General features: G+C 38.0%; 1 protein-coding gene across 2 annotated transcripts in view; it reads left to right on the top strand.

The window, feature by feature from the left end:
* SMG7 (SMG7 nonsense mediated mRNA decay factor) overlaps positions 1-16,097 on the top strand; it is a 107,874-nt gene that overhangs the window by 85,396 nt on the left and 6,381 nt on the right. The window contains exons 10-16 of one of the 2 annotated variants that reach the window (XM_006887753.1): positions 5,633-5,703; positions 7,035-7,095; positions 9,643-9,762; positions 11,335-11,761; positions 13,376-13,520; positions 13,938-14,320; positions 15,025-15,402. In XM_006887753.1, the coding sequence (XP_006887815.1) occupies positions 5,633-5,703; positions 7,035-7,095; positions 9,643-9,762; positions 11,335-11,761; positions 13,376-13,520; positions 13,938-14,320; positions 15,025-15,402 (1,585 nt within the window). The remainder of the gene's footprint in view (positions 1-5,632; positions 5,704-7,034; positions 7,096-9,642; positions 9,763-11,334; positions 11,762-13,375; positions 13,521-13,937; positions 14,321-15,024; positions 15,403-16,097) is intronic. The other variant, XM_006887754.1, reaches the window with a different exon arrangement.

Genomic DNA, 16,097 nt, shown 5'->3' on the forward strand with positions numbered 1-16,097 from the left:
TTCAGCTTTTTTTTCCCCCCTCTCCCAATCATCATTATACCTGGACCAAGAGGCAGTCGTCGGAACAGAGCAAGGAACCACTGCATGGTTCAAAATTGGGAAGGGGCACAGGAGGGGAAGACCCTCTATGAGGTGGATTGATTCAGTGACTGGGCTACTCGGGATGGGTGTGTCGGGGGCAATGAGATTGGCACAGGATAGAACACTGTTTAGGGCTGTTGTACATAGGGTCGCTATGAGTCGCAAACGACTCGATGGCACATAACAACAACAATATAGCAAATATAGCCCATCCCCAAATGAGATCATAGCCAGATAACACAGTCACTTCCTGCTGTGAAGTTGATTTCTACTCAAAACACCCTTCATATGGTTTCCAGGGTTATAAATTGTAATGGAAGGAGATTACCCATCTTTCTTTCTAGGTTCCTGTGGTGGGTTTGAACTGGTAGGCAGCCTGGCAGCCTTTGAGTTAGCAACACAGCTTACTGTGGACTGTGCCTTCAGAGCTCCTTAATCACAGATAGAAGAGTTAGGTTTTATAACACATTTTTGGGGGCACAGTCCAATCATAACATGTTGTGAGTTATGTTACTCCTCATCTTAAAGATAGTTCTCTCATTGTCTTTCAGTCAGTTTTGACTCATAGTAATCCTTCCACTGGGTTCTAAGATTAGTATGTGCTGCTGCTTTATAGCTAGATGTTTTCCCTGTGTCTTATTCGTTAAAGTAATAATCTTTATTTGTAACTTTTAAATAGTGAACCAAGAATTCCTGTTATCTTTTGTGAGTTCAGAAATATATGTATAATAGTCCTCCATTTCTTGCTTCTAGATCTTTTCAGTTTCTAGGTATTTCTCCCCTACATGTTTTTGTGAACATACTATCTTAAGCTGATAAATTGAGGCAGTCGGTGAACTTCCAATTCACTGACAGTTCCTGCTTGGCCTTTGATACTGTATAAATTTACCCTCTCTTTGAAAATGAAGGAGCTAGCTCCTCCTTGGCAACAAATTCTTCATCCTTGTCGCCGTTACTTGGCTGCATGGACAGCTTTTAAATTGTTGAAAAGGTTTGAAGTGTTTTGTTTGGGTTTTTTGTTTGGGGTTTGGTGTTTTTTTTTGTTGTTGTTTGATGTGGTTTTTTTTTTTTTTTTGGGTTTTTTTTTTTTTATTCTCGCACCAGAATCAAGAGCCTTGTGGTGCTGAAGGAAGAAGTTCAGGCTTCTTTGAAGGAAATAACAAAAAATAAGGCCCCAGGAATAGATGGTATACCAGTTGACTTATTTCAGCCAACAGATGCTGTCCTGGACATGCTCACCAAGTTGTGCCAAGAAATCTGGAGAACAACCACTTGGCCAACGGACTGCAAGAGATCTATATTTGTTCCCAGTCCAAAGAAGGGTGACCCAACAGAGTGTGGAAACTGCAGAACGATATCATTGATTTCACATGCAAGCAAGATTCTACTGAAGATTATCCAAAAACGACTGGAACAGCACATCAACCGAGAACTGCCAGAAGTCCAGGCTGGGTTTATAAGGGGTCGTGGTACTAGGGATATTGTAGCTAACGTTAGATGGATCGTAGCTGAAAGCAGAATACCAGAGGAATGTCTATCTGTGTTTCATTGACTATGCAATGGCATTCTGACTGTGTGGACCATAACAAACTGTGGCTGGCTCTGAGAAGAAAGGAAATGCCGGAACACTTGATCTTGCTAATGCAAAACCTATACTTGGACCAAGAGGCAGTGATCAGAACAGAGCAAGGAAACACTGAATGTTTCAAAATTGGAAAGGGTTTATGCCAGGAATGTGTCCTGTCTCCATACCTTTTCAACCTGTATGCAGAACTGATTATCTGGGAGGCTGGGCTCTATGAACTACGGACTGGAATCTTGCCCTTAACTTTTCACACAGCTACAGTATCGGGAAAAATTGGCCTTGGACCACCATGTAGCAAAACTAAACAGCTTGTACCTCTGACCAATCATGTATTCCCACTTACATGTTATGCACCTACACGTCTAAATTCTCTCAGACTACTTATGTTAGTTAGATCTTAGCTGAAAACAGGGAATAGAAGAGAAATGTATATCTGTTTCGTTGATTATGCAAAGGTATTCTGACTGTGTGGATCACAATAAACTGTGGCTAACTCTGAGAAGAATGGGAATCCCAGAACACTTGTTCATGCTAATGTGTAACCTATACCTGGACCAAGAGGCAGTCGTCGGAACAGAGCAAGGAACCACTGCATGGTTCAAAATTGGGAAGGGGATACGCCAGGGATGTGTCCTGTCTCCATACCTTTTCAACCTGTATGCAGAACAGATCATCAGGGAGGCTGGGCTCTATAAGGAGAAATGTGGGGGTCAGGATTGTTGGAAGATCTATCAACAATCTGTGTTATGCAGATGACACAACCCTGCTTGCTGAAACTGAGGAGGACCTGAACGCTTGCTGCAGAGGGTCAAGGACTGCAGCCTCCAATATGGATTGAGGCTCAATGTCAAGAAGACCAAGATTCTCACCACTGGACCAATTGGCAGTATCAGGATGGGTGGTGAAGAGATTGAGACTGTTCACAGCTTTAGTTTGCTTGGCTCCACAGTCAACACTCTTGACACCAGTAGCCAGGAAATTAAAAGACGTGTTGAGATGGGAAAGTCTGTTGTTAGGGGCATCTCCAGGGTACTGAAGAACAATGGTGTCTCTCTGGTGACTAAGGTGCCTGATACAGGCCATGATCTTTGCTATCACTTCTTATGCATCAGAGAGTTGAACAATGACAATGGAGGATAGAAGGAGAATTGATGCCTTTGAGCAGTGGTGCTGGAGCAGAGTGTTAAAGGTACCATGGACTGCTAGGAAAACAAAACATTCATGCTGGAGAGGGTGAAACCGGGAAGCTCCTTGGAGGCAAGGATTCTGAGGCTCCGTCTAACATACTTTGGACATGTTGTAAGGAGGGACCCGTCTTTGGAGAGGGACATCATGCTTGGTAGGGTGGAGGGACAGTGCAGGAGAGGAAGGCCCTCTCTGAGGTGGAGTAATTCAGTGACTGAGGTATTCGGGATGGATGTGTCAGAGACAGTGCGATTGGGATGGGACAGAGTAGAATTTAGGGCTGTTGTACATAGTGTCGCTATGAGTTGCAAGCGGCACATAACAACAACAACAGCACCGGAATCATATCTATTGCTCTTGAGTCAGTTCCAACTCACAGTGATTCTATGTAGGTCACAGCAGGACTGCCTCCTGACAGTATTTACAAGACTCATTCTTTACACAATCTGACTGTCACATCTTAGTCTCAGAGAGCAGCTCGGGTTTGAGCTGCTGATCTTCCACTTAGCAAGCATGGCTCCTTCTTACATCAAAACTCAAACCCACTGCTGTTAAGTCAATTCCTATTCAAAGCAATTTTCCACCAGGTTTCCAAGGCTTACTAGGAGGGGATTCCCTACCTTTTTTTACTTGTAGAGTGACTGATGCATATGCACCATTACCCTTTGGGTTAGCAGCCCAAACATAATCTAGTATGCTGCAAGACACTTTCCTTACACTACTGTAAGGGTAGCTAGAAATCGAAGGCACTTGTTTTCACTGAGCCTACACATTTTTTTTTAAGCCTACACATTCCGTGTGTGTTTGTGTGTGTGTGTGTGTGTGTGTGTGTGTGTGTGTGTGTGTGTGTGTGTGTGTGTGTGTTGTTTCTTTATTTTCATGAATGATAAGAGACTTTGGATTTCCATTCATTCATTGTTGCACACTTTCCTCTCTGCCCACCCCTCCTCCAGCTCGCTTTTCTCTTTGAAAAGTAAAAAAATAAAATAAAATAAAAATTATTTCATTGTTATACAGTACCCCGTCCACTCTACTATGCAGCTTTCATTCTGGACTGTTGTCATGACAATAATACCTAATCCTATATTCCTCCTAAATAGAGCTCTCCCTCTGTTCCAATGCAGTGTACATTTTTTATCCCCTCTTAGTATCTGTCAACCTCGGTGTCAGTCCCACTTTACAACGGTGCCACTATGCATTATTTGTCCTTTTGTTCCTGAGATATTTCAGCATAATGTCCTCCAGGGTCACCCATTTTTTTTTATAATAATTCATGAGTTTTTGTTTTTCAATGCAGTATAGTATTCCATTGTGTTAATATATCACCGCTTTTCTATCCATTCATTTGTTGATGGGCATTTGGGCTGTTTCCATCTCTTTACTATTGTGAACAAAGCAGTAAACACCGGGTGTGCATGTATCTGCTTGGGTGGCGGTTATGGTTTCTTTGGGGTACATTCCAAGTAGTGGAATTGCTGGGTCAAATGGTATTTCTATTTGCAGCTTTTTGAGAAAGTACCATACAGCCTTCCTTAGTGGTTATACCATTTTACACTCCCACTAACAGTGAATAAGGGTTCCTGATTCTCCGCAACCTCACCAACATTTGTTTGCAAGCCTACACATTCTTAAGGACAGGAATGGAATTCGTTCCTATCCTGTGACTGCTTGTAAGCAAAGTAGTGTGTATGTGGGGGGCTGTATGTATGTATGTATGTCCATCCCATAGCAAATGTGATTCAGTATCACCCAGAGCAGTACATTAATTTTAACTCATCCATTCATGTCCTCTTTGTGCTTTATACTTTCATATTTAGGCATTATACCTATATTCTGTGCTAATACTCGTTTTTTAGCTGCTGTTGTAACTTGTCTTCCCTCCAGAAGTTTGAAGTAGACATTTTCCAATGTTTATGTCATTGCTGTATGTATAAAAAATAGTTGTCAGCTTCTAGTTTTTTCGTAAAGTGAGTATATCCAGTTTTCTTACTCTGGTTGCTTTACTTCAGCTTTTTTTCCCCCCCTCTCCCAATCATCATACCATTCACCAACATTATTTGATATGTCTTACCAGATCAAAACCACTTTATAATTGTCAGCATTTCCTGTTCACACCACTCTCCCCAACCCAGGAAATAAATCTTCAAACCAATGCTATTTGTCTTGCTTAAGGGGGGGCGGGGGGAATCTCTAGTCATACACAGTATGTTACATTTATAGATTTTCTCCCCCCAGTACTTGAAATAAAACAGTATTTCGATAAGCTTAAATGCAAAGTGGCATTTATAAATCTTTATACATAATGGAGACTCTCACATAGCTCATTCAGAAACCAAGCATTTTAATAAGTCAGTTAACAAGTATATATGTGGAACTCAGTTCCTAAAAAAAAAAGAAATCCAACTAAAAAATTAATAGTAGATTTCACAACTGATAATGTCTGTGGAAGTTATATATGAACAAAAGTTATTGTTTACTTAATACCAATTTTTACTGTTAAAAGATAAATTATCTTCACTGTTTTGTCCATTTATAAGGTAGGAGGGTGATCTGCATACTGCATAGTAAAGAGATCTAGCCCTTTTGTCTAGAGTCTTCAGAAATATATTCTAGGAAATTAAACAGTCTTTAAAATGCTCTGTGTTTAAAAACTAACTTTTAAATTGCTGAAGCAAAGAAACCATAAATCCATACAGTCCAGTTTCTAAATTGATTATTTTTGTGGTTTAGTGTTCTTGTTTTGCTCAAAATAACAGTGTGAACTCTCTCTTTAATTTACAGCATTTGGCCCTGGTTAATTTCTCTTCTAAATAGTTTCCATCCCCATGAAGAGGATCTTTCAAGTACTAATGGTAAGAACTACCCTTGGATTGTTGATGTTGTTGTTCATCACGAATGATAAGGTCAGAGGGAGAAAAATGGGTTTTCAGTGTTGAATGTTGAGCTTAATTCTGTATCTGGTAAGTGCCTTTGAACTCCATGCTGGTAAAGTTTAGAGGTAATGATAGTATAGCATTGTAAATTTCTCTTGAGGTAATCCTAGAGGTGTAATAGTTTTTCAGTTCTTTAAGCAGCTTATTCTCCTGTGTAGCTACATTTGTCATAAAGAGTCCAGAAGGTGCAGTACCTTCAAATTCTTCTCATCATCTTCCTTTCCTCTTACCATTTTTTTTAAAAAGAAGTGCATTCATTACCCATCATTGTACTACTACGTGCTCATAGAAAATTTGAGATATGCAAAGAAAACAAATAATTTGTAATTCTTTCCTAGAGAGAGACTATACTATTCACTATTGATAGTCTATCTTCTTTGCATCTTTTTTCTTATGTGTACATATATTCACATTCATATGATTGGTGCCAGTGAGATGTTTATTTCTGCTTTTTAAATTTAACATTATATAGGTAGAATTGTCCTTTGCATTTACTGTTTTGAAAACAGTTTTAACTAGCTGCATGACATTCCATTTTAGATATCCTTTCCTCACTGCTTTAAAATCTTCCTCATCATAGGTTTACACTGGAATTTGACTCCTTTCTCACTAGTTTCCTTCCATTAAGTCAGTACTCTTCAAGTGTTAATTTGCAAATTTATCATCTGGGATCTTGTTAGAGTACAGTTTATGATTCAGTAGGTTTGGGTTCATGCTCAAGATTTTGCATATATTACAAGTTCCCAGATGATGTCAGTGTTCTTCTTCAGTACTTGGAATAACCAAAAGATACTAGTCTAAGCTTTGGGATTACTGGATTCATAGTTAGGCATTTTTAAGACTACTGCTTTTAGAAAGTCCTTTAGACCCTAACTTCTTCTTTTTTTTTTTTAAAGATTTTTTTAATATTATTATTATTTTGTGTGTGTGTGTGTACCGTCAAATCGGATCTGACAGGTACAGGAGGAGATTGTCCCTCCTTTCCCGGCAGAGCATCTGGTGGATTTGAACCGTGCGCCTCTGGGTTTGCAGTGCAGCTTCTTGCCACTAGGCCACGACCCTTAACTTCTTTAGCACTATGCATTTTTTCTTTCTTGAGCCCAAAGAGTATAAAGTTTTTATTTAGCGTTTACTATCAAAAAGAGCCAAGAACTTTGAGGATTATGCATTGTTTATTTCTATATAGAAGAAGATACAGAAATTAACTTAGTGAGCAGACTTGTTTCTAAGTCTTGGTTTCCATCCTCTAGCTACCCCACTTCCAGAAGAGTTTGAGCTACAAGGATTCTTGGCTCTGAGACCTTCTTTCAGGTGAGTGGCAGCTAAATGACCTTTCTGGTGGTTACAGCATTAAAATACAGGAATTAGGTTGGACTTAGAGAAAACACTGATCTGTCTGTTCCAGCTACATCTCATTTTCTTAACAACAAATGGCAATGAAAGACTATTGATATGAAAATAGATTTGTAGATGTTAGGCCTTTTATTCATCTGTAGTATCTGTAATATCAATACTAACCAAGAAAAAAAGTAAAAGAAAATTACTTTTCTAAACAACATATAGCTACTAAATCCCACCTATAAACCAGAGGATATTGCTTCTTGGTTTTTTATAGCAGTAATTATATAGCTTATTGTAAGCATTGAATAAGAAAGTCATTGTGTTCTTTCCTCAAACCAGTCTTGAAAGCCTGTACCTTAGATTAGCTTGAGCATTAACACAGGAAACCTGTCCTTGGCCATATTGTGTTTATGCATCTCTGGAAGACTTTAATTTTTAAGAAGCAGTTCTAAAGGAATCCCTCCTTGAGGCACATTTCATTACAATTAAAAAGGAAACCATTCTAAAAAAAAAGGAAACCATACTAGAAAATGGACATGAACTCTAAAAATGTTAGCCATATGGAAAATTTAATGTTTGTCCTCTTTATAGATTTCTGATTTTTTCCACTTTCTTAGGTGCCTCACTCTTAACAGCTGCCTAATTTGTTTCAGAGATGGTCTTCTCAATTTTTAACCTCACTCTAATCTGTTTTGCCACACCTTTTTCTTCTTCTATTTCTAAGGAAGTGAGTTAGATTCATTCTTAATCTTTCTTTAGTACTGAACATATTTTGACCTCCACCTTCACGAACCACTTCATCGCCGTAACTCTTGACATCAGTCTTCTTATCCCTAACAGTCTCTTGCGCTCTTTCTTATATGCTACATGCCTTAGAATAAATCTGGAAAAATTTTCATTTATATTCATTCATCTTTGTAACCAAGTTTTGTAATTCTGTTTTCAAATTGTTTCATGCGTATTTCTCCTTAGCTGTTTACTCTTACCATTTTTAAACTGCATTATTAAAAGCCTTTCTAATTTGCCTTCTCTACTTTTAGCTTCTCTCTTGCTCTGCCTCTAAAATTGTATTGTTATAGTAAAGAACTAGTGACATGCTGTAACAAATGAAAAACCTTCAGTTTGTCCACTCAGCCTTACCCTAATCGCTTCAGATTCTTGTTTGGTATCTGAATTCTGTCCCTGACAAGCTGGTAATTTTTCTGCTCTTTCTCCAGTTCTTGAACTAGTCCTTTATTTTTATTCCTCTAAACTTTTGCTCATACTATTCCTGGAATATAATCTCTTCAAACTATCCTGTTTACTACCGTAATATACTTCACACCAGCAAAGGTCCAACTCCGGTATTATCTGAAAATTTTTCCTGACTTTATCACAAAGTGGAAATCATACCCTCTTTTACTTAATATATTGTTTAATATATTATTTTTTTGCATTGCTTTTATTATCATCATCTTGAACATAATTATTTGCCCTTAAAAGTAGAGACTAGTTTTGTCTTTGTGTCCTCAGCTTTAAGCCTCTTGCCTTGGAGTTCTTAGATACTGAGCAGGGTGTTAGAAGATGATCTAAAGTTAATATTTTCATGTTATTTTAACCTCATGTCAGTGAATTTTTTTCTCTGTGTGATTCATATTTTTACATTTTCTTGGTTTAGGATGGACCTTCTTAAGTGAATCAATCAGAATAGGCATCAGAACATTTATCATAGGCATTGAACTATTTATCAGAATAGACATCTCAAAGACTCATTACAGTCCTTGTCATTGCAGAGTGTTCATAAAATTTTAATTTTACAGAATTCACAAAATATATATATAACTTGGGTAAACCAGAGGACACTATGCTGAGAGAATTAAGTCCATCCCAAAAGGACAAATACTATATAATACCACTATTTTGAAAAGCTAAAGAAAGGTTTACACACAGAATCATCCTAGGCATGCGAAAGAGAGAAGGCACTAAAAATGAATCTGCAGGTAATAGACACTTACTAAGATGAGATGATGGATGGGCTCGAACAAATCCAAAATTCTAAGGATAGGGCAAGGTTTAGGTCCTTTACCCATAGTGTACACTGTGGAGTTGTAGTGATGTGTCTTAACAAGATGAGTGAAGAGAAAGGCAGTATACAATAAGTACATGATCAGACATTGTGATTAATGTTAATGAAGCAAAATGTATATGAATTATTTAATGAAAAAATCAATATGCTTTGTAAACTTAGCACAAAAAACTTTACAATGAAAAAATACTTTTTACTAATAAAACATTGTGGTTCATTTGATTGCCTCAGAAAGAGAAGTATTACAATATTGTCATTCTTTTACAAATTAATGCTTTTTATCACTGTAGTTAAAATTTTGATGCGTATAAATTTAAACTAATACAGTTGATTATGTTAAGCTACTAAACTTCCGGCGTTGGCGTTAAGGATACTTGGTGGCTATCTTTTTTGTTGTTGACTGGCTATCCTTAGAGGTTTTAATTTTCTATAATTTCCTCTGTCAATTTTAGGAACTTGGATTTTTCCAAAGGCCACCAGGGTATTACAGGAGATAAAGAGGGTCAGCAACGAAGAATACGGCAGCAGCGCTTGATCTCTATAGGCAAATGGATTGCTGATAATCAGCCAAGGTACGGCCACAGCCTCTTTGGATCTCCTTTTCATCTTCTTGCCAGATATGTGTACACACATGTATACCACATAAGTTTATTGCTTTGGTGTAATGCTATCGATTATAAACTCCTACACAGGAATTCTAACAGGTTCATTTGGATTTGGCTGTCTTGTTGAGAATTTGTCTTTCTATCCCAGAAATGCTGAATCATAATCCACAGTTTAACAAGATCTCCAGATGATTCTTAGAGCTCTTCTTAAAAATGTAGATTCCAGTTCTCCATTATCTGAGAGGAAGGGAGCTCTGGTGGCTTAATAGTAAGGAATTGTGTTGCCAACGCACAGTTCAGATCCACCAGTTGCTCTATGGGAGAAGGGTGGGCAGTCTCTCCCCGTACAGTTTACTGCTTCTGTACAGTCAGCTTTGGGTTGGTTCCAACTCACAACTGTACATAACAACACTATGTGGAGAGGGAACACCCATTCTTAGCAGGACATTGAACTGGACTAACTTATGAGAAGCCCTGCTCCAAAGTAAAAATACTGGTAAAAATCAGCATAAACCTTTAATTATTTATGTTCAGTATTTATAGTGACCCAGTGAACAACAGATTTGAACCCTGTCCTATTCTGCATCATCCTTATCATCCCTGACACACTGGAGGCCATTGCCACAGACACTGTATCAGTCCATCTCATTGAGTGTCTTCCTCTCCTTTACTGACCTTTCCCAGCATGGCTAGAATATATGAGATGAAAAAACTCAATGCTATTCAGTCATTTCCAACTCCAGGTGACCATCAGATTCAAAGGCTATCAGTCTTAACAGGGGCAGGCTGCTTCATCTTTCTCCTATTCACATGGTACATTCAAACCACCAGCTCTATGGGTAGCAACCCAGGAGAACCCACTACACCATTGGGATGTATAAACAGTTGTATAAATGTAAACTGAATTGTATAGTCACATTAATGGTGATTTGTGTTGGAGCACGACAGTCAGTTTACATCAGAATAGACTCGGTAGAAGTGCTCTTGTCTGCTGAGGTGCAGGGCATATGTGGTGGTTAAAGCATAAGTTTGGGCTGCAGGTAAGTTTGAGTTCAGTATCTAATTATGCCACTCTTCAGTTATGCATCCTTGAAATCTCCCTAGTAGTTTATCACCTTTTCAGCAACAGCAGCCTTCCACTTACGCATATTTTAATCCAGGTTTCTGTCATAATGTTGGTCCTAAACTGGTAAAATGTTTTAATTAGCAGCACTTAAGCTTCACTATCCACACCTTTATATGTAGCTTCCTTTAGTGACATGTCAACAGCCTAGGCTAGTTTAACATAATCCATGAATGTATTAATCATTAGAAGAAATCTAAAGCCCGGGAGAATGTCTTTGGTAATATAAATTGTTATATGAGAATCTAGATTTCTAGAATAGCTGCTTTTTGTTGTACTTGAATTCACATTTTTCTATCCTGTGTTGCTGTAGTTTTTAAAGTCAGAATACATTGGCTACTGGATCCATATATAGGTCAGTTTTTACTGTTTTGTAGGTTTATGTTTCTTATATATGATTTCTTTTTACTTTTTAGGCTGATTCAGTGTGAAAATGAGGTAGGGAAATTATTGTTTATCACAGAAATCCCAGAGTTAATACTGGAAGACCCCAGTGAAGCCAAAGAGAACCTCATTCTTCAAGAAACATCTATAATAGAGTCACTGTCTGCAGACGGGAGCCCAGGATTGAAATCAGTGCTATCCACGGGCCGAAATCTAAGCAACAGCTGTGACACGGGGGAGAAACCAGTGGTCACCTTCAAGGAGAACATTAAACCACGAGAAGTGAACAGAGACCAGGGAAGAAGTTTTCCTCCCAAAGAGGTGAGAAGGGACTGTAGCAAAGGAGTAACTATAAGTAAGGATGATAGAAAGAAGGACACCACCAAGAGGAAAATAGAGACCACAAAATGCACCTTAGAAAACTTACAGGAGGCAGGAAAGCAGACTGTGGCAATGCAGGTATGTGCATTTGAACTATAAAGTAGGTAGAGGAAGGCCCACACAAAAGGCAAGTTTTGTTTTCCACCTATTTTGTTCCTAAAACCTTGAGAATTAGATGCTTCAGTGCATTCTTTGAACACCGAAAGAGTTAAGGAATTTTAATGAGTGAAAATTCTCTTTCTCATTGAGATACCACTTGTTAATCCCACTGATGCAAGTAATTTAAAATAACCATTTGCAAAGCCATCACTTCCACAAAGATATTTTCTTTGGAGATATAATTCTTATTTGTTAATACTACTGAGAGAGCAGGCATCTTTAGATCTTGTTATCACTTAAAAATGTTATCCAGACTCCTGGAAATTCGTAAAGCAAGAACTCAGGCCTCTTGCTGGGAAAAGGTAAACCCTACTTCACATTTAATAAGTTGGAGTTTTTCATACCTTTCCAAAGAAATTTGGATTAATTCATATAAACAGAAAAGGGTCTTAACTCTGCACTGGTAGTTGGTTTTGTTTTAACTTTAGTGACCATATGGTACGTTAACACATTTTGGCAAATGTATTTGTTTGAAAAGGTATGAAGAACCTTAATATTATTGAAGACTACTTAAAAAGAAAATCTTAAAATGAGAGAAAGACATAAATAAGAAAGGGGGAAAAGCAAACCAGGATAAAAATTAAGAAAGGACATGGAGATAAATAGGTATTAAGGAACGTAAAAATCCTAAGTGCTTTAAAAAGCCTAAAAATTAGCATGTTTGAGATAAAAGAGTTCAGGTTTTCCTGCCTTCTCTGCCTCAGTTTTCTGTAACTGCCTACCACATGCCCCACTGGAAATAAAACCACCTTTCTGGTCACTCAGCCATCTCTAGTCTATCTATAGTTGTTTCAAGAAAGCCAGAACATCACAACCTTCTGAAAGTTGTCTTACCTGTGAGTAAGTAAACCCCAACCATAAAGGTCCACAACTGTCAAGTCAGTTCCTACTTAGAATGAGCCCTCCCTTGTATTTCTGAGGCTTTAAATATCTGCAGAGAGAAGCTGCCCGCCTTTCTCCCACTAAGTAACTGGGACTCCAAACCACTGACCTTTGCACTTAGCAGTGCAAAGTGTAACACAACCAGTCATTTTAAATTCATAAACCTTATGCTAATTAATGATTAGAATATAATAGGCCCTCCCCCCATAATCATGACCATCATAAGCATGGTTTTTTTAATCGTTTTTGGCATTAAATGTCTCATTTGTAAAATTAGATCTCTTTCCGTATTTAGTATTTTGTGATTATTTTGGTTACCAACATTAGTCAAAATAAGAATTTTTCAGGAATTTAGCTTGGTCATATATGTGAATAATATCACAAGCACAAATAAGAAACATGGTTGTTAAGTGGGGGAGGTTTATCATATTTGACATGCATAAGGAGATTAGGTTCTACACATATGGGTCCCACATCTAATAGTAAAGATTTATTGGTAATTAAGTTTGATTTGGAAAATGTAAGTGAATTTAAATATCTTCAGTATATACTTCCTCTTCTTATCCCCAATAATAGGGTTTTAAATACTTTGTTACCTTTCTGACGTGTTTGGGTTTAAGATTATTAGAGTTTTGCTTCTGTTGCTCATAGGTAAAATCCCAAACAGAGCTAAGAAAGACTCCAGTGTCAGAAGCCAGGAAAACACCTGTCACTCAAACCCCGAGTCAAGCAAGCAACTCCCAGTTCATCCCCATTCATCACCCTGGAGCCTTCCCTCCTCTTCCCAGCCGGCCAGGTAAATAGAAGTTTTGCTTAATTCTATCTGTGTAGGTATTTATACAAATTGATTGAATGATGTATGCTGTATAGGTCTGATATTACTTTATCATGGTGTTAAAAAGTGGAAGGAATCATGTTCCTCTAATGCTTATGAATTTTTTTACCCACTTTTTTGTAGTTTATTATGATGATAGCAGATTGTTATCATGTTATCACTAAACATGATCTTTAAGAAGTCACTTTTAGAATACCCTGATTATTTTTGTAGATAGAAATAACCAGTAGTCTATATTGAATTATTAAAGGTTGATAACCATGATTGATCTCATACTCTTAAAATTTGTTAAAAGACTTGTCTCCTTTTAAAATTACTTTATTTTCCTTCCTTTTGTTTTAGATCTTTAAACTAAAATTGTATTCTTCTATTTTGAAGGGTTCCCGCCCCCAACATACGTTATTCCCCCTCCTGTGGCATTTTCTATGGGCTCAGGTTATACCTTCCCAGCTGGTGTTTCAGTCCCAGGAACCTTTCTTCAGCCTACAGCTCACTCTCCAGCAGGAAACCAGGTGCAAGCTGGGAAACAGTCCCACATTCCTTACAGCCAGCAACGGCCCTCTGGACCAGGGCCAATGAACCAGGGACCTCAACAATCACAGCCACCTTCCCAGCAACCCCTTACATCTTTACCAGCTCAGCCAACAGCACAGTCTACAAGCCAGTTACAGGTTCAAGCTCTAGCTCAGCAACAACAATCCCCTACAAAAGCTGTGTCGGCTTTGGGGAAAAGCCCTCCTCACCACTCTGGATTCCAGCAGGTAAATTTTAACTGTGTGTGCTATCATACCAAAAGAGAATTAAAGAAATAGGCACGGAAACTACTCAACATTTGGTCGACTAAAAATACTAGTTAAGCTCTGAGACATTTGTTGCTTAGGTATACAATAAATTAAGGAACATGAAATTATTCTCTGCTGTTTAGGAAAGTTCAAATGCATTTCTTCCTACCTTTCTAAAGATTCATATACTAGACCTGAATTATCATATTTTTAACTGTTTATAAACTTTTAGAAAGCTATTTTCTTAAAATAGTCTTCCTATTTGAACATAAACTAGAAAAAGGATATTAAACTTTGATCTTAAATGGAAAATTAAAGTGTAATAAAGTACTAGGTAAGATATGACATCGACCTTGAATAATATCCCCACAGCACTTGAAACAGGAGAGGAATTATGCATGCATATGTTGTGTGTGCTCAGACACACATACACCAATGAAATCATTAAACCTCTTAAATAATCGAATTAAAAGAACATGAGTTCAGCATCTATAATTTGGTCCCAGAAAACTCTTGTTTTGAAAAACTCAGCAGGTAAAAGAAATTGTAGCATTGCCTAGAAAGGTTTTTTGCTTTCTAATTCAAGTTTCTTCTATAGTTTCTAAGCATTGAGAGTAAGTGGCATTATATTTCACCCTCACTTTTGACAACAGGCATGTCTCTTTCTTTTCTTTTTTTCTCAGTATCAACAGGCAGATGCCTCCAAACAACTGTGGAATCCCCCTCAGGTTCAAGGCCCATTAGGGAAAATCATGCCTGTGAAACAGCCCTACTACCTTCAGACCCAAGACCCCATAAAACTGTTTGAGCCGTCACTGCAACCTCCTGTAATGCAGCAGCAGCAGCAGCCTCTAGAGAAAAAAATGAAGCCTTTTCCCATGGAGCCATACAACCATAATCCCTCAGAAGTCAAGGTCCCAGAATTCTATTGGGATTCTTCCTACAATGTGGCTGATAACAGAGCTGTAATGGCACAACAAGCAAATATGGACCGCAGGGCCAAACGATCACCAGGAGTCTTCCGTCCAGACCAGGATCCTGTGCCCAGGATGCCATTTGAGGTATGTGTTCTCTCCTGACTTCAGGCAATTTGTAAATAGATCTGGGACTGCATATCTTTTATAAAACTCTCTTAATTCATTAAAACGAACGAATATTGCTGTAATTGGTGCAGCTCTTGAAATTGCCTAGTATATGTGAGTTTGGGAGGCTAAAGAATTTTATGACTGATTTTGAACTGATAGTTTGGCAGATAAATTGTATACAGAAATCTCTTACCACAGCATGTTCGAGAATTCTAAGACAAAGAGCATCTCTCAGTTGGTCTGAATCGTCTAAGTTTAAAAATAGGTTTACCAACTATTTAAACAAATTGCTTTCTGAGTGGTCAGCCAGTTATCTTGGACAGTGGAGCACTTTTTCCTGCTCTTTTTATCCATGAGACAGGTGTGTTTGTAACTTTTTGGTTGCCTCTATATTGTTAGCAAATGATTTTATAATCACTTTGCTTCTTTATATTATCTCATTAGCCAAATTAACCTTTTATTATCTGCTGTTTGTCAGTGTTTTTGCCTCTTTCTGTTCTAATATTTCTTTACCATTGTACATGTGTCGCTTTCCACTCTGCATAATACTGTATATTTCACTGCTGATTTTTTAAACTCTCGGTGCCCCCCCTTGACTTTGGTTGCCTCCATCAGTCTAATCATGCTACTTACAACTCTGTGCTTTTCTTTTGCCATCCTTTACTGCATCT

The sequence above is a fragment of the Elephantulus edwardii genome, unplaced genomic scaffold (genome assembly GCF_000299155.1).
Source record: "Elephantulus edwardii isolate Elephantulus edwardi_28Jun2011 unplaced genomic scaffold, EleEdw1.0 scaffold00061, whole genome shotgun sequence".
Taxonomy (NCBI): domain Eukaryota; kingdom Metazoa; phylum Chordata; class Mammalia; order Macroscelidea; family Macroscelididae; genus Elephantulus; species Elephantulus edwardii.